Source organism: Typopeltis vanoorti, chromosome 11, assembly GCF_054136105.1.
Source record: "Typopeltis vanoorti isolate ZY-2024b chromosome 11, IOZ_Tvanoo_1.0, whole genome shotgun sequence".
In the NCBI taxonomy this organism is placed as follows: Eukaryota; Metazoa; Arthropoda; class Arachnida; order Uropygi; family Thelyphonidae; genus Typopeltis; species Typopeltis vanoorti.
The window spans coordinates 89,883,693-89,908,817 of NC_143559.1; the positions used below are offsets into that span (position 1 = coordinate 89,883,693).

General features: G+C 33.7%; 1 protein-coding gene across 2 annotated transcripts in view; it reads left to right on the forward strand.

Annotated features, from left to right (window-relative positions):
- BicD (Microtubule-associated protein Bicaudal D) overlaps positions 1–25,125 on the forward strand; it is a 173,790-nt gene that overhangs the window by 13,870 nt on the left and 134,795 nt on the right. For both annotated transcript variants that reach the window (XM_090400017.1, XM_090400016.1), the window contains exons 2-3: positions 10,185–10,325; positions 13,576–13,800. In XM_090400017.1, coding sequence (XP_090256143.1) covers positions 10,185–10,325; positions 13,576–13,800 — 366 coding nt within the window. The remainder of the gene's footprint in view (positions 1–10,184; positions 10,326–13,575; positions 13,801–25,125) is intronic.

The following is a 25,125-nucleotide window of genomic DNA, read 5'->3' on the forward strand; positions in this document are numbered from 1 at the left end:
GATGAAGATAATAAAATACAACTGAAATTGGCAGTTCACTGCTAGCAGTGTTACTGTGTGCTTGTAAGCCTGACATATTGCTATTTGATTTTTTCCCCCCTTTCTGTTTTTCCCAAATAATAAAGGACATTACTTGAATTTTTAATGGCAGGAAACAGTTCAATAAAATACAGATTATTCAAATAGGAAGTTTTAGACATTAACAAAACTAATTAGTTCAGAAAAATACTGTCAAGTAGGCAACATTTATGATGATACAGCAGATCATCTCTGCTGAACAGCAGTATCATCACTGTATATGTTTTTTGAAACTTAAAAGGTATTCTGACTTTTAGAAATGAAGCATATTGATTGAAGACCATACCCAGAGACTTTTTTCACAGAGATCTTTGAGAAAATTCTTCCCAGTACAATAATATTCATATGGTACTCATCAGCTTCTTTTCTATAGTGAAACACCCAATTTCTGTAGTTGAGAATGTGGTTCACCATGTGTTATTGATGCAACTAAACATGTTATTGATGAAGTAAGTAAAGAAATGTTATATTTTTGTCAAATGGCACAATTGCGCAATGAACAGAAACAAATTCTTCAGTATGAATACCAATTAATTGAAAATATATAAGAATCTTCATATTACTACTGGATAATTTTTCTCACAGTAAGGATTTCTAGGTTTATTGTCTTTGTATGGTATATAAATTTTTATAATTTATATGGTATATATATTTTACCATAATTTATATGGTATATAAATACCATATAAATTATGGTAAAAAAATATTTGTCATTCTCAGACAAACTGGAAAATGTTTGGTGCATTTGTGCATTAATACTGGTGTTTTGGTTATACATTGATTCTCCAGCATTGTATATTGTTTAAGGAAATTGACAACATAAACTTGATAATAACTAAAAATATTTAATTATATCCTATATTTTGCCGATGTTAAATCAGCATCTTCAATGGTATTAAACACATGCACACAGGCATGCATTAGTAACAAAGATGAAAATGGAAGAAATATAGGAAGGCCTAAAGTCCTATGATTATGCCACCTGTTGGCTTTGGTTGGGTGTTCCTCGCCATTGAGCTGACACTCTGCGATGACGATTTCCCATACGAGGGGTAGTCTGATACAACCATATTTGTTTACTTTGGGATAGTTGGTAAGAGCTGCAGCAAATTTGAGGAAAAGCCTCTCAAACTTATATTTGCTTTGGTTGGAGTAAGTTGACTTTTTTCCACCAGATCCTATGCCAGGCATCCAGGGCATGGTCTGCTAATCCTGAGCAGCCGTAGTGGTGGAATTGGTTGTAATCCTGGTGCTTTGCTGTATGGATGCTGGCTGTCTTACCTGTTTGTCCATAATAAAGGTTGCAGCTGCAGGGTACCTGGTACACTCCAGGTAAATCCAAAGGTTGTAGTTGGTCTTTGGAGGAGTGGATAAGAGCTGCTAGCTTTTTTGTGTGGCTTATAAGTGGTCAAGATCATGCTTTTTTTAATATCTTGGCCACCTTTTCTGAGATGCCATGAATATAGGGGATGGTAATGGATTTGCTGTAATATATGTTTAGAGGGTGGGGAGAGGTGGTGTGGGTGCATGGTGTTAAAATTATATTTGGAGGAGCCAAAACACATTTTTGGCCAATGTAGCCATTGGCCAAAAATGTGTTTATGTTTGAGTTGCCATGAGCTCTCTCATAGCAACATTTTAATTCATATCTTTGCTTACTGCTAGATATGATCTTTCCACTTTGTGTGTGTGAATCTCGCCTACAAAAGTTGTAGACTTATACATATTATTAATATTGTTGATGGACTAAGGGTTAGATAATTTAGATTCCCTGCTCTAGAGACCAAACATGGAACTTTTTTTAAGCCATTCTAGGCTTTTAGTAGGTAGGGACAGTTGTATACCTCATCATCACACACATACACACCTCTCTAATATCAGAACCCATCTGCCACTTTTTCATAGTTCCCATCCATTCCTAATTCCTTCAGTTTAAAAACAAGTTAAACATATGTCACACTGTTAGATTCATTTTTCAGAATTCAGATATCCCACTTTCTTAAATACTTGTGAAGGGATATGGAAATAAATGTTAAGTAGTATTGTCATAACAGTATCAACAGAATTTCCTTGCTTTGCAGGAAACCACTCTGTGCATTACTGAAATGAGTGGTTGAATTTTAGGGGATGAGTTCTTCCAAGATGGGACGATGATATGTACAGATTTGAATCTCCCTTGATTAGTGAGCAGTGAACTCCACTTATGTCATACAGAATAATATTAACATACAAAAATATCAAGTAAGAAAATGAGTTATGATATTATATATGCCATTTCTTATCTGTTGTGCAGTATGATATTCTTTGTTACTTCATAAGGTTTAGTTTTCAAATGCAGTTTTCATGTAGCATTTGTACCATACAAGATCTTGTACATCATAATCACTTCAGAAAATTTAGGTCATTGCACCTCAAGAAGTAGCTGTGCTCTTTTTTAAGAATAATAAATAACATTACTATTATTATATTACATAATAGTAATATTATGTTATGGATTAATTCACTCATTATGGAAGCTTATTATATCCTTGTTAGTTACCTAACATTAACAGGAAAGAAAAAACTTTCCAAAAGCTAAATTTAAACACTCAAATTTAGGCTATTTTAAACAGGAAACTAGACTAGAAACTTGGATTAGTTTCAACAGAACCTTTAGAAAAACAGTTAATGACAGAAAATGTGTAACTAAAGGCAACTGACCTCAATAAGTAAAATTTAGAAATCTAAACTTGTGATATAGAGTTCAGGACATAGAGATTGAAATTTGTCTTAAAATTGACATTATTGACAATACTATATAATTCAGTTTCATTGTATGCCCTGAAAGATGTAAGAAAGACATGAATTAAATATTGTGCAAATGAGTGGTAATTATGAATAAACAGAATCCATGGACATTATCACAAACATTTACCTAGATATTACTACTGTACATGTAGACATGATCAATCATGTTGCTGTGCTTAATTGATAATCTACAGGATATTAAGATGAAAGGCACTAGATAAGGTATTCAAGGTTTTTAAAAAGAGGGTAGGAGTGCTGCTTATTTTTTTAACCTGTTTATATTCAAATATTTGAATATAAACAAATATTTTCAAGCAGCAGCATCTGAAGTCAGCATATAGTATAGTCATCTCTGAATTTGCATATTTTTCTTGCGCACTCAGATATCTTTTGATCCTGTTTTTAGATATCAACTTACTTTTCCATTAATGTAGTGATGATTTTTCAGTTGAATTATGGATGTCCATTTTTTTTTGATTAGCTAAATTAATTTTTATGTGAATCCCATTCATGAAAGCTCTTAGTCTATAGTACATTAGTATTAGTACTGTAGATAGTTAGATAATCTTGAAATCCTGTTCTATAGGCCAAACACAACTATTACAAAGCCTTCAGACCTCCTGTAAACAGGATGGTAGTTTCCATACCAACCAATGAAAGTCTTCTTTCCTCAGAAACATTCATGAACCCATCGCCACTCTGGGATTCAAATCTGCTGGTTGAAGAGCAGATACACTAATCACTCAGCCAACAAGTCTGGAGATTCAAGACATCAACATTTTTATAAAGTTTATGTGCAATCAAAATTTCCAGTGGCTGAAGCTTATGCTTTTTATTTAGCGAAGTCCTCTGGTTTCTGTTAATGTAACCAAACTTGCTATATCACTTATTGTATTCACAAAATATTTGAGAACTAAATTGTTTCAAAATTGTTCTAAGCCTGAATTGCTTAAATAGTTTATTTTTTATAATAAATTTAGTTTAATCCTTTATCCAAGTGTGAGCAAACAAAGTTTGTGTCTGAAAGTATCTTCAGGACTGGGGTAAGGTGGTACAACACCAGGAAACTCATTGCAAAGGTGGATCAAGCTAAAATCACTCCTCTCTCAGTATCTCCCATAATGCAAAACACATCTCCTTGTGGATATGTATAATGTTATGCATTAAGGGAAGGGCCACTATCCAGACTAGTTTTGACCTTTTTGAGGTCTCTTCAGTGGGAACCAGGCCCTTCTCTTAATGCATAACATTATACATATCTGCAAGGAGATATGTTTTGCATTATGGGCGATACTGAGATAGGAGTGATGTTAGCTAGCTCCACCTTTGCAATGAGTTACCCGGTGTTGTACCACCTTACCCCAGTTCTGAAGATACATTCAGGTGCAAACTTTGTTTGCTCACACTTGGATAAAGGATTAAACTAAATTTATTATAGTCTAACCAAGTGAAAAATAAACTTTCAACATCTTTCTCTAAATCCAGAGTAATTTAATAAAAAGGTGGCACACCTTTTGGCAACTTCTATAGGTAGAGATGACCTTGCTAATGCTTCTGCCTGGTATCTCCACTCGGGCCTGGCTCCCACTGAAGAGACCTCAATAAAGGTCGAAACTAGTCTGGGTAGTGGCCCTTCCCTTAATGTATAACATTATACATATCTGCAAGGAGATGTGTTTTGCATTATGGGAGATACTGAGATAGGAGTGATGTTAGTTTGCTCCACCTTTGCAATGAGTTGCTCGGTGTTGTACCACCTTACCCCAGTCCTGAAGATACTTTCTGGTGCAAACTTTGTTTGCTCACACTTGGATAAAGGATTAAACTAAATTTATTATAGTCTAACCAAGTGAAAAATAAACTTTCAACAGTTTATTTTTTAATAAATATAGTATTTAATGTAGAATATTGCCATCCTGTAGGATTAATTGGATATTATCTCTCTTTTGCTATAAGAGGTGGTATTTTCAAATTTAAGGTGACATGCATGTTTCTAAATCTTTAGGTGCTGGATCATTTTCATTGTCAGTGCATGAAATAGCCAAATGGTTATTAAGAACCTAAAGTGGCATGAAAGTACGTTTATTTTCCATAACATTGTTTCTGATTTATCTAACCTTTGGCCAGTGTAGTGTATTCGTGAACTATAATAGTTGTATCAAGTTTTTACATGGGTAAGGAAAGTAAACTATACTTGCCAAAAAATTATATTCTTTTATATAACTTTTTTTACATCTCATTCATGAGATGTAAAAAAAGAGATACTGAGAGCTATCATGATGGTAGATGTCATTTATTATTATTATTACTTATACACCCTCCATGGAGTTGACAGGCTCATCGTGGGAGGTTCATTCAACTGACAACATATTTATCATATAGAATCTTAAAGTCCTTAACACTCCTTTCATTAACAACACATTCTGATAATGCATTCCATTCACTGACAATTCTCCATGTAAAAAAAAAAAAATCTACTCCTCACATCCTTCTTTACCACACTTTTACATAACTTCTAGGAATGACCTCTGCTTCTTCCCCTCTCACCTTCTATTCTTCTTATAATCCCCTCTGGATTAATCTGATAAAATCCTCTTATTAACTTAAACGTCTCTATCATATCACCTCTCTTCCTCCTATCCACCAAACTATGCAATCCACATCTCTTCAACCTCTCTCCATAGCCAGCATTCCAAACTCATGATATTGTCTTAGTCACTTGTCTCTGGACCCTCTCCAATGTCTCCACATCATATTGAAAACCAGGTGACCAGATCTGAGCATAATAGTTCAAGTGTGGTCTGACCAGTGCCTTATGCAGTGGCACAACCACTTCCTTATCCTTGCATGTTAGAGTACTTCTTATCATAGCAGCACTACCAATATGCCCTCTAAATTTCAGTCTAGTGTCAACCATCACACCCAAATCTTGAATCGCATCCACTTCCTGCAGTATGGCACCATCGATATAATACGCAGCCTTATATTTCTGCATTCCAAAATGCAACACCTTGCACTCATTGATATTAAAACTACAACCTCCCCCACTCTTTTGTTCAAGTAAAAAGTCTATTGAAATCTTCCTGAAGGGATTCAGCATCAGCAGTGCTACTTATAATTCTTCCCACCTTTGCATCATCAGCAAATAACTGAAGATCCCTAGTCACTCCACATGCTATATCGTTTACAAACAAGTTAAACAGCAAGGACCCAAGAACAGAACCCTGGGGCATGCCACTGGGTACCCTTCTTTTTTGAGACACTGCTCCATCATACACAACCTGCTGGTATCGTTCAGAGAGTCGATCTCTGATCCATCTAACCAATAAACCACTGCCTATTCCCATCCTCAGCAGCTTGTACACCAATTTATCATTTGGTAATCTATCAAATGCTTTTGCAAAGTCTAAGAATATCACTGTATATGATTCTTTCTTATCTAACACACTCGTCACCTTATCATAAAATGCAAGTAAATTACTGAAACAGGATCTACCTTTACAAATCCATGCTGACCATCATAAAGAATGCCTTGTCTATCAACCCAATCCTGTATTCTATTTCTTTATCTACAGTCTGTATAACTGCAGTTATACAGACTGGCCTATATTTGGAGACTTCTGTCTTAGAACCATGGTACTATTTTGCCTTCTTTCCATTCCTTAAGAACCCTACCCACTGCAAGACTTTCATTAAATAACCAGGTCAAGATCATAACCAACTATGGTGAACATTCCTTAAGCATACGTGGTGATATGTCATCCATTCCACAGCCTAATTCACATCTAACTCAATCAACATCTGATACACCTCTGTTTCTTTCACTTCCAATTCTCCTAATACTTGCCTCTCTTCTATATATTGTACCAGATAATTTATACTAGTATGATATATGCTGATAAAGTACTTGTTCAATAATTCAAGAGGAAGAATAATTATGGCAGAATAACAGCTGCAAAGGATGTAGCTGTTAGTCTGCCATAATTATTCTTCCTCTTGCCATGTAGCAGAAAAATTCCTTTGAGTTAACCTTGGCTTGACCAGCCAATCTCCTCTCATGCTGCCTTTTCTTTCTTTACCATGCTCGTTTGTCACGTTTCTAGCTTGCACCTCATACTCTTCATGGATCTGATCACCACCAACTGTCTTGTATCTACTCCATAACATTTTCTTTTCCAGCACAGCTTGCTTGATTTTGCTGTTCATCCATTTCACTCTATTTACTCGCTTAACCTCAGTATGCAGTCATACATTGCTTTTGTCAGATACTGCCTTATGGGTTTCCATGCATTTTCAACATCTTTTCTGCTCAGCTCATCTACCCACTGTACTGATGCTAACTGACTACAGAGCTTCCTATAATCACCTGCTTTATACTTCCACATGTATCCATTTTTGGCAGTTACCTTTTCTTGTTTCATCACTTCCCAAACAAGTACCTCATGATTATTGTCACCAACTGGTGGAAGTGTCAATACCTCATTAACAACTACATCTTGTGAAGTTATCACCAAATCCAAAACATTAAAGCCTCTAGTTGCTTCAATCACGTGCTGCTTAAGATACTTATCTCTCAGAAATTTCACGAACTTGCTCTCCTTGTTCCCATACACTATCTCCTTCTTCCAGTCTATATTCCTGTAATTAAAGTCTCCCATCAGGATCACCTTCTTTTTACATGCCCAACTAATTTGCCTAAACATTTCACAATCAGAATTTTTCCATATAAAAGTAGCATAATGGTGTATCACCATGTTATTGTAGTATTCCAGATTAGAAATAGTTTTAGGAAAGAATTAAATTATATAAACTTGAGTAAGATATGGATTATAGAAAATTATAAGAATCAAGTATAATTTACTTCCTTCCCACTGAAAAACATGCAACTTTCTCTAATCTTGACTATTTTAATAATATAGAAATACCATTTTGCTACTTGCATTGTATTGGAAATATGACTTTTTCCATTGAGTTAGCTCTCACCATCTCCATACATCAAGCTTAAACTGATGAAACGTCAAACAGTCTAAGCAGTACCTCTAACCATAATGCATGGCAGTACACACATCTGAGAAGCAAGTGTGCTGTGAATACAAAGAAAACTTTATTTAAAGTCAGTATATACCAGTGCAAAGTTTTTTTTTTTTTGCTCACATTTGGGAAATGAGGGTGAAACATGAATGATTTCTTGCCAACAATTTATTTGTGAACTCTAGGTATTTTCATGTACATCAACCTCTCTTGCATTATGAGCAAGGTTGACATATTAAAGTCAGTATTGAATTGGCATCCATTCTCAGCTACCCACAATTCCAGTCTGTTCAAAAGATTTCATTTCTTATAACTTTTCTGTCTTTGTATTATCAGAAAATAAAGGTATATCCTATCTATCTTCATTTACAAACTGTTCACAAGATTATTAATATATCAGTAAGAGTTCTGATCCCATTATAGAACCCTATAGGCATTTTCATTATTATATTTATTTTATTGTTAATAATGCAGATAAAATTCAAAGTAAGGGTGCTGTTGTACCTTTTTCTTTTCACAAAAAGAAGCCTAAACCCATTATATTGCATACTAAAATTAAAATTATTAAATTTAGTGACAATGCCATATCGAATACTGAGATAGGCCTTAAACTTAACTTACCTTGCACTGCAGTTACAGTTGTTAAAAGCAAAGATGAAATTCTTAGTGAAGTAAGAAGTGTTACACTAATTAATACTAAAGTTATCTGTAGACATGACAAAATGGAGAAAAACTTCTAATGGTGTAGATCAATGGCCAAACTGGTTGGCATGCTCCCTTAAGCCAAGCTGTTCAGAATAGCTTTTTTTTTTTTTTTTTTTGCAAAAATTATTTAAAATTTTTTTATTTGCATATCTGATGTAAATAATAGACTTGATTTACATCATTTACATGCATATATACTGCTTACAAATATTATTAAACCATGACATATCCACAAGTGAAAGGCAGTGATTTGCTATATGACTGTGGTATGTCTGTACATCAATTCCATCTGTGGGGAAGTGGACTGAGATGAAAGAAGGAACCTATTAATGTGCTTTTTTTGAACAGCTGAAGATTTTAGTCTTTTTTTTGGGGGGGGGGGAAACAATATCAAGAGCTTCCAAAGATGAGTAGATTGATGTTTGAATGTTTTTAGGCAGTAGATGAATTTAATGGCATAATGTGAGACCACCACCACCCCACCCTGCTTATTAGAGCCTTGAAGTGCCTAAATTCCATGTTTGGTTTCTAAAGCAAAGCGTTTGAATTATCTAACCCACTCACATTACTTAACTCATCCATGTTGCTGATACATTATGGGTTTACAACTTTTCATGAGTGGAATTTGCATTTAACAAAAAAAAAAAAAAAAAAAAAAAAAAGGAATATAAGAAGAGATGTTGGGTCAGTGAGGGCTGAATGAATAAAAGCTGACCAGTAGCTGATCATGTGTTTACAAATGAACAGCTACAGGCTTAAAGAAGAATGGAAGAATAATGGTGACTGCTTTGGTACAGCAATGTCCTTCAAAATATTATAGAAAAGGCAGAAACAGACTTGGGCACTTTGGGATTTATATATAATGTTAGCAGTTGTACAAGTGAGGATGCCAAGTTCGTTGAAGGCTATGGATGTGATGTGATGTTTCTGCCCAGAAAGGCCAAAAGTGCAAGTCAACCAGAGAAAAGAAATCTGGTTTTGCCTGAAGATCTGTATATTATTAAAGGTAAGGAAAAGTGAAGCAAGATCTTTTTTGTGAGAAATATTACACTGTGGTTCTTTAGGTTATCTTTACACTACAGGAGAATGGCAAAGAGACTGGGGTCTCACATCAGTCTAAATGGAAACAGAATTAAAATCTCACTACATCTGAAAGTCCATACAAATTAACTGCTAATTAAAGAAGACGTAGACCAGAACTAACAACATAATTATTTGTTATAAAGCATAGTCAAACAGTGTTTACTTATAAGCAAAGCTATAATCTTTAGCACTATCCCTTGATAAGATCTATAAACACAGTCACAGATTTATAATTAATCATGATTTAATATTTTGATCCTCAGTTTCAATGTATTTATTCCATAACCAAAAGATAACTAGCCAATTAAACCTTGTCTAAGATTTTTCAAGGCTGATGCTTTATTATATAATTTATAATATAAATATTATACTTCTGTATAATCCAACTATTTCATAAATATTTTGTTTCTTATGCTTTATTATACTTATAAAACATTCTTTTTATTTGGTTATTTTTCATTTAATTACTTTTTTTTTTAATGTTTTTGTTTATTTTATAGGCATTGGCAAAATATCAGACCAGCCAAAAAGTTTCTGCCACAACTGGCATTGAACAGGAGGAGAGCCTTCTACTTGAAACAGCTAGTAAGGAAGCATCTTTTACAACAACATTACAAGAATTAGAAAGAGAGCTAAAACAGGTAAGTAAAGGTTATATAGGTAATTCAATGATACTATGGTAGTCCACTAAGACTTCATTACTAGTTTTTATTTGAGGTGCAGTCCAGATTGTTCTTATTAAGTTTCAATTTGGTCTGCATGCCTTGCTTAATGCAAACCTGAACTACACCAAACCATTCTATATTTATTCTTCCTTTGAACCTTTTCTCCTGCCATTTTTGCTTTTACTTTTCTTCCATTTTGTTTAAAAAACCATACTGCAATCAGCTCTATTCTCATATTCTTAAACTTTAATAATGCCAAGCTTTTTTAATGTCATCATTTCCTGTATGGCTTTGCAATTGGTTAACTCTGATTCTCTTAATGTTTCTTGCAAATGGTTTCCAGTTTCTGATTAACTGTCATGTTTTTGATACACTTTCCACATCTATCCATCTGTAAAAATCAGTTTAAGCTTTCTTTTAATATATTTTTTTAATCGCTTTCTACATAAAGTGCTGTATAAAAACATTCATCATCTTCCAGATTCTTCTTAGTATCTTAAGTTATTGAGAATGTCATTAACATGATCTTACCAGAATAAGATTGTCCCTCTCTGTCATGTATGTCCAAAATGATATTACTTTTTTTTCTTTTTATTTCCAATTTTTATACCAGATTTGTATTGTTGTATCTTATCCAGTGTGGTTAATGGATCTAAAGACAGAAATTGGCAACATTCAGAATTACAAATCTGAATGTTGCCAATAAGTTTACATCAACTTTGTTGTACAGTACTGATGCTTTTAAAACTTCATCTTGTCAAACAAAACATGAAAATGAAGATGCCTTCATCTATAATGAGAAAAATATGTAGAATGGAGTGTTTTTATTGATATGTAGACATTTTGCTAGTAGACACAAAGTTGTTTTGTGTTTCCTCATTTCAAAAAAGTAAGACCTCAAGTAGAGTATTATATACATATTAGCAGACCTGTCTAAAAAATATTGATAAGTTTAACACACAGAAAAGAGCAATTGAATTAATAACTGATATCAAACAGCTACTGTCATAAGGGCATAGCAAAGTACAAGTACAAATGTACCCTCGGTGTGTGGGATATAATGATAGTACTACAAGAAAAGTTTTCATCATTACAGACTTCCTATCAACAGTTTCCTTCCAAATTAGTCTATCTATCAGAACTCCCCATACTGTCAGATCTTATATTTCAGTCTTCCTCTGGGTTTTTTCTTGCCATCCTGATACACTTATTTTGTTAACCTTTAATCTCCTATTCTGTTTAAATTACTCTACTGCTTGAATTAATTCTGCTAACACACTCCTGAATACCAACAATGTCAAGTTCCTTCCTAATAATCTTGTTTTAAGTTGGCCATTGATGTCATTGTTAACTGATCTTTCTCAGACTTTCATATCTGTGGTCTTCAATCTTTGATCAAAGTGTTATTTCTAATCCAGCTCTCAGATCCATAAGTTAAAATTGTTTGAACACCATCTTATAGTTTCATGTTTTGACTAATTTCTCTCTTATTCCATATAAATTTATTCAGTTGACACCATACCAGCTTTCTTTCCATATTTGCATATAAATCCTGCTCTGCCAGTTCACGATTAGAGACCAAGTACAGTGGTTCTTGGGTGGGGGGGGGAGGACTGTCGAGGCCATCTGCGGGCAGGAGACTAGGTTCTGTGTGGGCACTATATTTGAGTCTTACTTCTCATTAGATTTTCCCCTATTTCTTATTATCTCTTCCTCACCATATATAACGAATTACAACTCAACAAAACATGATTTTACTGCAGATCAGAAAATTCTACCATAAAAAAACAATTAAAATCCAATAAAAAAAAATTTAAAAAGCATTAAAAAAAAAAAAACAGCCTACTTCACTAACATTTGTGGCCTAAACAGCAATACAAATTATATGCACCACCTACAGTCATTTAAGGCAGAATTACTATTCCTAACAGAATACCAGCTAGCAACCTCAACCACTGACCACCTCAACTTCCCAAACTACACATTATACACTTCCTTCCACCATAAGGGCAACACTCGTGCATTCATTAGAACTAACATCCCAAGTCAGACATGGCAAAACCTTGAATTCCTCTCCTATTTGATTTGCTTTGGCTCAAAATTTCTTTACCAAACCAACCTGTCACTTCCATTTGCTGTTTTTATTGCTTTCCAAATTCCATTAACCACTCCAACCTCTTTAATTATCTCTCTCAAGTTCAGTTTTCTGCAGTCAGAATACCCTAATAGCAAGGCCATCCTTCTTGATTTCAATGTCCACAACTCCAGTTGGCTTCCCAATTTTGTGTTCTTCAATTTTTTGCAAACAATCATCAGGAAAAGTCCATTGTTACATTCCATACGTTACTTAGAATTCAGTTTATATGAAACAGCTTTTGAAGCATCGTACGCATGATGATGGTTTCTTTTACTGAAGTGGATGCACATGGAATTTGTTCCTATGCCAACCAAACTGTCAGCCCACAGTATTACTTAATGATACTTAAGCATTTTAGAAAAGATATTTATTGAAAACTACTCTTAAAAAAAAAAGTGGCACATCATTTCAGTTCAAAGGCACAGATTGCTAGTTAGGCATTTTTTGAATGTGATCTCAAAGAAAGACTGGTAATGGCAGAAATACTATACTGTATGGATGTATATATACATGTAAGAAGAGGGGGAAATTGATTTAAAGGAAACAACAATCTGTAAGTTAAGCCTATACTTTGTTTCTCAGCCAATCTAGAAACATTTTGGTAGTACCTTGTAGGTTTTTAATTTCAAATTGCATATAGCCAATAATTAAATTGTAAATATTTTTATTACTTCTTTCAGTTAATGAGTTGCTATGCTAATTAAACTTTAAAAAAATGAAGTAGGAATAACTGTATTCTGTCAACATAATTAAGGTTATAAAATTATCTACTAAAATTGTTCTTAGCATTTGCACCTTTTGTTGTGCAAAAGTGTACTGATTAGGTTCTAAAAATGTGAATATTTTGTAGAAAATCTTAAACAAATTAACAAGTTTGGAGGAAAAATACATTACTTAGAATTCTGTTTGTTTAAATTTAGATATAACCAATGTTTTTATATAAAATATATATATAATTAATAATATTTCAGCTCTACAAAATTCCTTGGAATGTCTTTAAAATCTAAATGTTTAATCACTTTAAAAAATAAATTTTTTTCTTGTTTTGTTTTTGGAGATCAACTTCTATTTACTTACTCTCTATTATAGGTTCGGCAGGAATTAGCAAGAGTGCAAGCAGAAAAAGAGAGGCATTTCCAAGAAAGCTGTGAAATATCTAAGCAGTGTGAAATCTATGAATGGGAAAAGAAAAATTTAAAATCGGAACTGAAAGAACTAAAGTTAAGAGAAGCTCGCCTCTTGAGTGATAATAATGATTTAGAAGATGAGAACATATCTCTTCAGAAACAGATATCATCATTACGGTCTTCTCAGGTAAAAAAAAAAAAGTGATTTATATATATTTAAAGAAAATTATAATTATGCTAATTATAATTAATATTTTAATTTTGATATGGATCAAGCAATACAGTAAATGTTAGATGTCAAGTTAAACTAGTAGAAAACATGAACCTACTTTGTAACATGTAGAGAAAGTATTTAAGATATAATATTGAAATTTGGCTTTAATTACTCAGTCAGCTTCAGTGCAACATATGCATTTCTTTTAAATGTTAAAAGAAGTAAATGTTATTAATTACATCCATTAGCAGTATCAGAATTGGATTTAATATGCTCAAAAAAAACAGAACAAATTTGGATTAAGCTAGTGTATAAGCTATGTTCTCCATAAATAACATAAAAAGGATACTTTTGGTTAAGCCAAAAGTTGCATATGTATTTATATTTCTCTGAATTTGAATTAGCAAGAAACGTTTTGTCACTGTCTATGCAATATAATTTTATTCCCATCTTTTCAGAATCTAATGATAAGGAATAATAATAATAATAAATTTCTGTTTTCTGATTTTAAGCAGGAAATCTAAATTATTTATTATTATTATGAAATGAACAAAAACTTCAACTTCTTGTGTTTTCATTGTGATTGGACTGGATGTGTAAAACATTGTCATCTATCAAAATAAATGTTAGCATTTTTTACTGTGAATGTTGACTAATTAAGGAAAAGGTGAATTTTTTCTTCTAATCAAACTTTGTATTCAAGAAGTTTGTTTCTTAAAACATGTTATGACTAATTGCATTCATTCATTATTTATTTATATTCTGGACTAAATAAGACTTTTCAGAAAGCAAGTCTGCAATTTCTACCTGATATGCTTTTTAATGTGTGAAATTGGATGTGGAAGAAACATAAAACATTGTACATGAACTTCATATATTACATTTAACTCTCATTATAGCAAACTCCTGGTGACCACAAGAATACTTTGTTATAATGCATAGTTCACTTTAGTGATTATAATGGATAATTTGCTATAGTGAATATCTTTTAGCATAGCCCTGTGATGACGTTTCTATAGTTTATTATAGGTAGTGAGTTTGTTATAGGAAAAGTAACTGTATTGATATAGAGGAGATAAATGCTATAATGATAGTAATAATATAAACTGCTCAGTACTAACTTCCTATCAACAATCTTCTGAATTAACCTGTGGATAACAGGTTAATTCAGAACTACACAACTCCAGTATTATCAGATCCCAGAACTTAGATCATTTTCCTGCCGTCCAGCAACCAGTACTTATTTTGCTAGGCATTGCTCTCTTTCATTCTGTTTAAAGTGACCTTACAACCTGAGATTAACTCTGTGCACCCATTCCTGAATGCTTACAATATCATCATTTTTAATATAATACTACCATCTGTTCACTCCATTAATCTTTCTCAGAATTCTCTCATATTTGTGGTCTCTTGTTTTTTCATCAAGTGTTTTATTTCTAACTCAGCTCTCAGATCCATAAGTTAAATTGGTTTGAACACTATCTTGTATATAGCTCATTTAGTGTTTTGACTGATTTCTCTCTTATTTCACATACATTTATTCAGTTGACTTCTTATCACACCAGCTTTCCTCATTCTGTACTAACTGGTGTGCCAACAACCAAATCTTCTCTTTCTAAATTTTTATTCTTGAATATGATGGCTTGTACTTCTTTACATTTATATTTTCTTTTACATTCTCTCTCCCCTTCTATTTTTGTTTGTTTATTTTTTTATGCATACAACAACAACAAAAAAAAAAAAATACTACATTTTCAATAGTGCCAATTTTGTAACATGAAATGTGTCATCAGAACATTGTTTTCTTATGTCCATATAAACTGCATATTATATAACTGCCATTCTATATTTATCAGTAATATTAACAATATCTGCATCGCATTCCTTACTAGTTAATTGCCAATTAGCTGGTAACTTAATTGACTTAAAAGTAATTATCAACAGTATAGTAGATATTCAAATACACATGAGAAAATTTTCATCATCAGACACCCAGGGAGTCAAGGACTCATACATACAGGCCATAAATCACCCACATCAGCTGTTATTTTTCTTTTAAACTCATCCATGTTAGATGCACTTACCACTTCAATTGGCAAACTATTCCACTCACTCTCTGCTTTGAGAAAGAGAGAAAAGTATGGTTCTCACTTCTTCCTTAACCACACAGAAACTTGATTTCCACAGATGCACCTTTGTCCTCTCCCCACTTTCCATATAACAAAAAATTTCATCGCTGATGTCCTATAACACTCTTTCAGAAGTTTACGGGCCTCTAACTTTCTCCTGTGTACCAGTGTCTGCAGTTCACAGATTCTTAATCTGTCCTCCTAACATACATGCCATAATCCCAATATCATCTTTGTAACTCTTTTTTGTACCTTCGATGATTTCATGTACTCTGAACCCAGGAGACCAACTCCTGACACAGCAATCCAGGTGTGGTTATAGAAAAGTCTTATAAAGAGACAAAATGACTTCCTTATATTTGTTTCAGAATTGCAATTATCCTCTTGGATAATAAATTATCCAAGTGCACTTCCAGCAATATAATATGCAGTGGAAATCTAATCATACCCAAGTGCATTACTTTATACTTAATAAGGCTAAATTTACAGCCATTGTCATTTGCCCATAGTTCCAGCCTATTTAAATAATTTTATAAGTGCTTTATATCAGTAGCATTCCTGATTATCCTGCCTGTCTTAGCACCATCAGAAATAGTTGAACAAGCCCTTCCTAATATGGTTAATATATAGATTAAACAAGTTAATGTATAGATTAAATTTGGCAGATTGCTCCCCCCCCCTCCCCAATACAACTTTTTGATGCCTATCCATCAGCTACCCATTATCTAAGTCAATAGTTTGTTAGTCTCATATACTCCAATTTATTTAAGATATTAATAATTTGGTAGGATACATTGGTAAGAGGTGCCACATGAAAGACTAATGCCTTAACAGAGTCCAAGAGAATCACAGTGTATCTGTTCTCTTTATCCAACTTAGCTGTAACATTATTATAAAATAAGAGGAAATTGCTCACATATAACCTCCCTACTGTTCTTTCCAAAGTATAGCTTGTCTGTCAAGCTATACTGATACCAAATTCTCTAAAGTCTTTACAACCACTCCAGAGATACTGATAGGTCAACAGACACATTAGTCTTCACACCACCCTTATGAAATGGGATTATTCTACTTTCTTTCTATTCCTCTGGGATTTTTCCTGAGCTTAGAACACAAATTATGCAAACATGTCAAGAACTTAGCCAGTTCAACTGGCCATTCCTTTAGTATGTTGTGCTGATATTTCATCTGTATACCTATTTCCAAATTCTTATTCAGATTATGCAACAGCTCTAGGACCATCTCCTATTGCACTTTCTATCTCTTCATCCAGTATAGCATCTATGCGGCATGGTGAACACATTGTGTTGCACCAGATGATACATCAATCTGGTGTGATACACCAGATTGATAGATCTTAGCAAAGTTGAGTACTCATTATTGGAACAATCAGGAGAAGTACTGATGGTGTCAGTAGCAGATGTAATGAACAGTTGATTTGATACTGACACCATCTGCATTTAGTAAATTATTCTTCATGTTAATTTCCTCTTTTACCTTTAGCATAATAATAAAATTCTTTTGGGTTTCTTATAGCCTGCACAATCAATTTCTTTTTATACTCTGATTTAGCTTTTCATACAATACTTAATTCTCTACTCTGCACTTTATACATTTCATAACTCCTCTCATTCTTATTCTCACGATATTCCATCCACATCTTCTTATGGATCTTTTGTATAATAAAATTGCACATCCATTTCATTCCTATTGTATTTATTAGTTGAACTCTAGGGACACAGGGGCTACATCATTTGAACATATTTTCATAACTCCCCATGCACTGCTGGTCTCCTTCCTGTTCAATAATGGATACTATGGACTTGAACATAGTATTCTCATGAGTTTGTCATAATTTCCAGCTTTGTAGTTCGGATTGTGACCTTTCCTAATTGCAGCATCCATTCATATCCCTTCCTATCTCTTCAGTCCTTCCTAAAAATATCATACCCTTTACTCTTGATTCTAGTTAGATCTTACTTTGCTACATATGACTTTGAGAGAAGTGTCACTAGTACCAGTTATAACATATTCACCAAGACAACAAACCCAATTCCTAATGCAACTGGCATTTATGTACAGACATATTACCTCCTGACTTTTTGTGACCTTAGATCTGCACTCCTCTTGGCTCAGTTGAACAACTTTCTCTTTTCCATCCCCATACATGCTCAGAATCCAAACTTGTCCACCCTTTCACCAGATATTCATAACAATGCTCATTGACATTCTTAGCAGCATCATGCTCTATTATCTCCCTAGAAGAAGAGATTATCATATTTGCATACCTTAGCTGAACTTACACATTTTGATCATTCCTCCCATGAATATCTAGTTTCCCTCACTTGAAATTATTGAAAGGTGTTGAAAGTATGTCTGATAGGAGCAATGGTAAGTAGAGTGAACAAGGCTGTGGAGAGGAGAGGTAGTGCAGAAGAGTTGGCCATGTTGGTAGGAACAAATGATTTGTGAGGAAGTGTGAATGAAGTTGCACAAGATTTGCAAGTGTCACAAGAGACAGTGAAGCAGAAGAGTGTGAGAGGAAGAATTGTGAGTTTGTTGCCAAGGTATGATAGTAGTCAGCTGAGGAGAAGAGTAATGATTATGAATGGCATGATAGCTTAAATGTGAAGACTTGAGTAGGTGGGATAAATTTGAAGGTAAGAGACAGCTATGTGTTGCAGAAGGTATTTAAGTGAGTGGCAGTGTGAAACTGGGTAGATTTGTTAATGAGAAAAGTATGTAGCCAGTCAGGGAAATGAAAACTAGACACAGACTGTAAAATACAAAGGTTGATGTGAAATAAAGAACAAAGGAAGTCAAGGAATGGTCTCAATGGAGCATCAGAGTCAAAGGACTTGAATGATGGGGTGAGGAATTGTGGGAAGGAAAGGGAGGATCAGGGAATGGTTATCACTCTTATGTACACTAATGTAAGGTGTATTGGGAATAAGAGTGCAGAGTTTGTGGCCTTGATACAGTTAGTTAGTCCACGAATCATTAGTGTCAGCGAGACATGCTTAATGGAGGATGATGTACTCGCTGGAATATTATTATTATTACGTGAAACTTTCAGGAAGTCCAAGAACTCATCGAGAGACGGTACCTGCTCTAGAGGTCTGTCTCCACCACTCAATCCACCAATGCCATCTGCCTCCCACCACCACTAATATTTCCACAGACAATCACAAACATCCAGTGCTGCTCGCATGCAATTTCTATCTAAGCGCCCCTGTAATGATCTGGGCGTGTGTGGTTCTTTTACGATAATAAAAATTTAAATTATTTGAAATTTCTTAAATAAATTTTTACAGAACAGCCACACGTTGGTTCGCTAAATGTAATGAACTGGAAGTGTTGACTAGGCGGGATAATCGTTAAAAAACCGAATATTCAAAAAATTCTCAAAAGTTAAAGCAAATTTTGATAAAGCCACTTCACTTTAATCATTGAATATAATGATACAGGAATTATAGCCTTCTCACTGACCTGAATCGCTAACAAAATAACAAAATGAATTTTAATTAAAGTTAAAATTTATTTGAACTAAAGTTTAAAATATTCTTGCATTTTACAAGTTACTAAATTCTTAGTAACTTGTAAAATATTTTTAATAATTTTTATAAATGGAATTATCTTTTAAGAAAATAAAAGAAACTCAAGATAGATGAGAAAATAAGAAAAGAATTTAGAAATAATTAAAACATTAAGTATTCAAAAAATAACATCTTTACAGAATAACAGAAAATAAATTAAATTCCATAAATATACTTGAAATTTTTTTCATTAAAATTTTAGGGTTCTTGATTTCTTATTCACAAAATTAGAAATAACAGTCTTAACGTCTAATTCTGCACATATATAATTTTCAATAGCTATTAATGCCAAACTAACAAGCCTTTTTTGTGACATACTTGTTCTTAAGTAGGTTTTACTCAATTTCAACTTGGAAAAGGAACGTTTTCCGCTCGCTACACTAACAGGTAGGGTTAATAGTATTCTTAAAGCAATTGTAAAGTTAGGGAAAGATAAAGTATTGGACACAATAAAATCAAGAATATCAAAAGGGTTTTGAATATTTAAATTATCCTTCCGAAAAATATCCTGGAAAGCACATAACTCGTCATATAGTTCTATTGCATTTACGTCTTTATTGTCGCAGTCCTTCAAGAGAATCTGTAAATCGTCGCAATTTTTTCGTAAATCTTCGTTATTAATTTTTAGTAATCTATACAAGAAATTGAAATTATCATAATGTTTTTAGTTGTTCAAAAAGTTCTATTAACAAACAGATTGCAACGTCTAGAAGTTTATAAAACACATTCACTCTAATTGTAAGTGAAGGTTTCTGTGGTTTAGAAGTTCACATGGCATATTCTGGTAATAGGACCACATATTTTTATTAAGCAATATAAAACACAATGAATAAAACCCGACAAGTTTAGTAAGTCGTTTGACTTGCATTTTCCGTGGTAAAAGGTAACTTAAAGTTTAAAACACAAAGTAAAGAGAAATTATTAATAATAGTTCATACTATACAGTTGTAGCCATCTGACTATTCATAAAATTAAAAATCAGAATGCAGATTCAAAGCAGTGCTGAGTTTAAACAATGCTGGATAATGCCACATTCTGTTGTTCATGTTCATAATGTCCAAGGTCTGACTGAGGTATATTTTTTATTAAAGCTGATCAAACTTGGTGGAGAATTGAGCCTTGATTTTTATTGCATTGTGTTGGGATTTTATGCATGTTTGCAGCTTCTTTAAATTTCCTTATGTAACAATTTTTTTCTATGTACAACATGTTTGTTTTCTGTCAGAGTACATTGTGGTTGGTGGAAGTGGTATGGCATGGAAGCTTAATTCTCCACTAAGTTTGGTCAGCTTTAATAAAAAAATATACCTCAGTCAGACCTCGGACATTATGAATGTGAACAACAAAATGTGACATCATCCAGCATTGTTTAAACTCAGCACTGCTTTGAATCAGCATCCTGATTTTTAATTTTATGAATAGTCAGATGGCTACAACTGTATAGTATGAGCTATTATTAATAATTTCTCTTTTCTTTGTGTTTTAAACTTTAAGTTACATTTTACCCCTGAAGATGTAAGTCAAACGACTTACGAAACTTGTTGGGTTTTATTCATTGTGTTTTATATAGCTCAATAAAAATATGTGGTCCAATTACTGGAATATCCCATGTGAACATTCACTCTAAATTTATCTTCTGGCGATTGTGGTATTTTGTCATGATGCTTGTAGTCAAATTGTCATGTCTTCTTTCGTCGTCAACTTCCGTACCAGTTTTAAATTCTTGTTCTCCATCCACCTCTTCACTCAGTTCTTTTGCCGTTTTTAGAACTTCTTTAAAATTTGTATCTGATCGATACGCTTGTAAGAATATTTTTAAGTTTTTGATAGATTCTAAAGCAAGTGTAATGTTCATATTTTTGTCTTGAAGCATTTTACTCACAGGATTTATTCTGTTAAGTAAATCATGCCAAGTTATAAGAGCAAATAAATTTGTAGTCCTTTATTTTAGCACATATTGTTTGTGCTTCATGCTGAGTTTCTTTATTAAAATTATTATTATTTAAAATTTCAAAAAGTGCATCGTAAATGTCTCCTAACTGATATCATAGATGGCAGATTGCATTAATTTTAATTTCCCATCGCGTTTCTGTTGGCTGTTTCAATGTTAATTTTTTTATGAACTTTAAAAGGATTGCTCAACGTTTGTGAGAGAATGAAAAGAAATTGTATATTTCTTGAATAATTGCAAAGAAACTAATTGTATCTGCATTCACTTTGGCTGCATCGTTAATGATTAAATTTAGAGTATGAGCAGCACATGGCACATAAAAAGCTCGAGGATTTTAGTTCAAAAGCAAATTTTGGAGGCGATATGTTTTCCCTTTCATATTTGCCCCATTGTCATACCCTTGACCTCGCATGTCTTCAATGGGAATGTTCCATTTTTCCAGTTTCATTGTTGTTGCAAATAAACCACGTCCTGTGGAATTGATATATCTGCAAAACCTAAAACGTTTTCCCTTATCTTGACAATTCCATTGTCACAGGAAACAAAGTGAATAATAATGGTCATTTGTTCTGTTTTACTTGCATCAGGTGTGCAGTCTAAAATTATGGAATAATATTTAGATTTTCGAATTGATAATAAAATTGTATCCCTGATTGTGTTATTTAAAGTTTCCAATATTTCATTTTGACTGTCTTTATTCAAATAGTGTACTCTGTTGTTTCGTTGTAGTGCCCTTTCAACATGATTTTCCATAACGGGATAACTTCCCCAAAAATTCGACTGATTTTAAAAAATTGTTGTTATTCCTTTCATATAAGTTATCAGATGATCTGCGAAAAGCTAAATTTTGGCTACCAAAGAATTTTATAATTTCAATCAAGCATTCTAAAACACTCTTCCAATGTTTCTTTTCCATTTCATATATGCTTTGAGTCTAGCAATCAATAGTAGTTTTGTTTTTTAAATTTTTATCAAGTTCCTTCCATTTTAAAAAATTTTTTATGTGAGTTAAACTAGTCTCATGTCTAAGTTGTACTTACATTTCTCTACAGTAGTCTTGTAGAAGGTATAACCTTCTACAAGACTACTTGATTCAGTAGGTGCAAAAAGTTTGCAACAAAAGCAAAAAACAGAATTTAAAGTGTCGTCATAAATGAGCCACGTTCTTGGCACCAGCTCCCCGTTTTCCATTTTCCTATTATAATACATGTCGCCAAATTTACGACCATATGTATCTTTGGGATATATTATATTTTTCTTTTGAACAGGCCCCATTTCAATTAAAACAACTCATAATTTTTCATCAATGTTTTCCCCATTCACCTGGATCTTCTAAATTTACAGAGACTAACAGTGTGTTAGTTTCGTTGTACTACAACTAAATCTTCTCCAAACTGTTTTTCACTTAAATCATGCATCTTGTTATCAATAGTTGCAATAGTACTTTCATGCCAACTGGATGATGTGCGCGGCTCTTCAACTCTGATTTCTGATGTATCGAGTTGGTTACAATCTGCATCAGAATATTTTAACAAATTTATTAAGAGCCCAGTTTGTTTCTTAATATCTGTTTCTTTTGCAGCATGATGCTTACGATTTTGTGCACCGGATAACTTTTTTTTAATTTTTAATTCCATTTCTATTTTATACCCACAAGAAATTATTATACAACCCGACACAGAGACGAAATAGTAGTCCACACTGTGCTACTGTCAGTAGCCTACTGAGATGCATACCATACGACTGGTTAACTAGCAACAAATATTTTGTACAAAAATTCATTTCTGCGCATAAAACTGTTCACCGTTTCACTTTAGATAGACTGCAGTAATCGCAACATTTTGCAGGCAAGCATTTAGCCTGCTATCGCTGCAAAATTGTAAACAGCCGGCTGATCAAAGAGGTGGCAATATGCTTTTTTTTTTTTTAAATTTTTAATTGGTGTATCCGGCCTTGTTTATTTTAATATTGATCATTCTAAGAATTTTTTTGTTTTTATGATAAAAATGTTGTTTCTTAAAAATGCATTTATGAACCGTGCCCCTTCATAGAGGCGCCCGCATGCTCTGAATGCCTGCTTCCGACAGCCCTGCAAACATCCATGCCCAAGACAGGATTCGAACTCGCAGCCTTTTGGCTGGAGAGCAAATACACTAACCACTTGGCCAACCAGACTGGCAAAAACCCTTTACCTCCATATGAGACCAGCTACCTCACCTTTAGTCGAAAGAGACCAGATAAAGGTTGCTCACGTCATGGACTGGAATTGAACCCAGCTCTTTCCGACCAAAGGGCTTCATCTATATCGACTGAGCTATGGAGGCTCTAAAATTTTGTCAGGAGTGGGATATGATGGTTTTAATATAATATGGTGGTTATGGCATTTTTCAAAAAGATAGGCGCTGTGGTATTACTAATGATTTTAGAAGAGTTGGTTCAACTTTCTTCAGATTCCACTGTTGTGGAACTTGAAGAAATCAGTAGTGATTTCTTAAGAGCTTTGAGGCCATTTGATGCGAGGTTGAAATAAGTACAAATTTTAAATATTAGTAGGGGTGTTGTTACCAGGAAATGTAGAGGGATATGATTCAGAAATGTTTAGATAGATTGAACTGGTGAGTGACAAGAGGGTGATAATAATGGGTGACTAACTATGGAAGCATTGACCAGAAGCAAAAAATAACATGTGGGTAAGGAAATTGAATTCCTTGAGCTATTTTGAGACAACTTGCTTATGCAGCATGTAGATGAAGCAACATGTGGGACACGAGTGTTAGATGTAATATCATCTCATACAGTGATAATAGAAGATGTTGCCACCAGCTGGGAGGGAGAGAGTGATCATGTTGTTTTGATATGGGGATTGCCTGGGCAGGTACTAGCTTCATGGAATAAATGAGTTGTCTGGAACTGCAGAGCAGGGGACTATGATAAATTAAGGAAAGAAATTGGGGGGTGTGCAATGGCTTGATTAGTTGAAGGGAGGAGAAATCAAAATCAGTACTTCCTGGGACTTGGTCCAAAATCAATTACTGCTGGCAGTGGCAGATAGTATTCCTAAGGTTAGGAGGATAAATAAAGTAGGGGTGAAATGGATGAATCATGGAATTATGCAGGAGCTTCTGTGAAAAAGGAAGTTATGGAGAGGATATAAAGAATGGGGTCCCTTAATTCCACAAGGAGTATAAGGCACAGGTGTGGAAGGTGATGAGTGTAGTGAGGAAGGAGATTGGCTGAAACAAAACCTAGAGAATCTACATTTATATTGCTAGTGGAAGAAAAAGGTGAATATATAAGAATAACTTTAGTTGCTGGAGATGAACCGACAGTTCAAGAATGACAAGTGTTTAGAATATTTAGTAATCTTGGTGTTAATAAGGCTGCTGGACTGGATGGAACCACATATATTACAGCAATATGGAAAAGAGCTGGTTGTTGCTCAACAGGAACAGTCCCATAAGAGTAAAAAGAAGAAAAAATAGTGCCACTGCTCAAGGGAGAATCCAAGTCAGTAAGGTCTAACTATGATGGGGGCTGAAAAGTTCTGATAAATGCCTAGAACAAAAATGATATTAAAGCAACTGATATAACCACAAGAAAGAACGTATCTTAAAACCCTTTA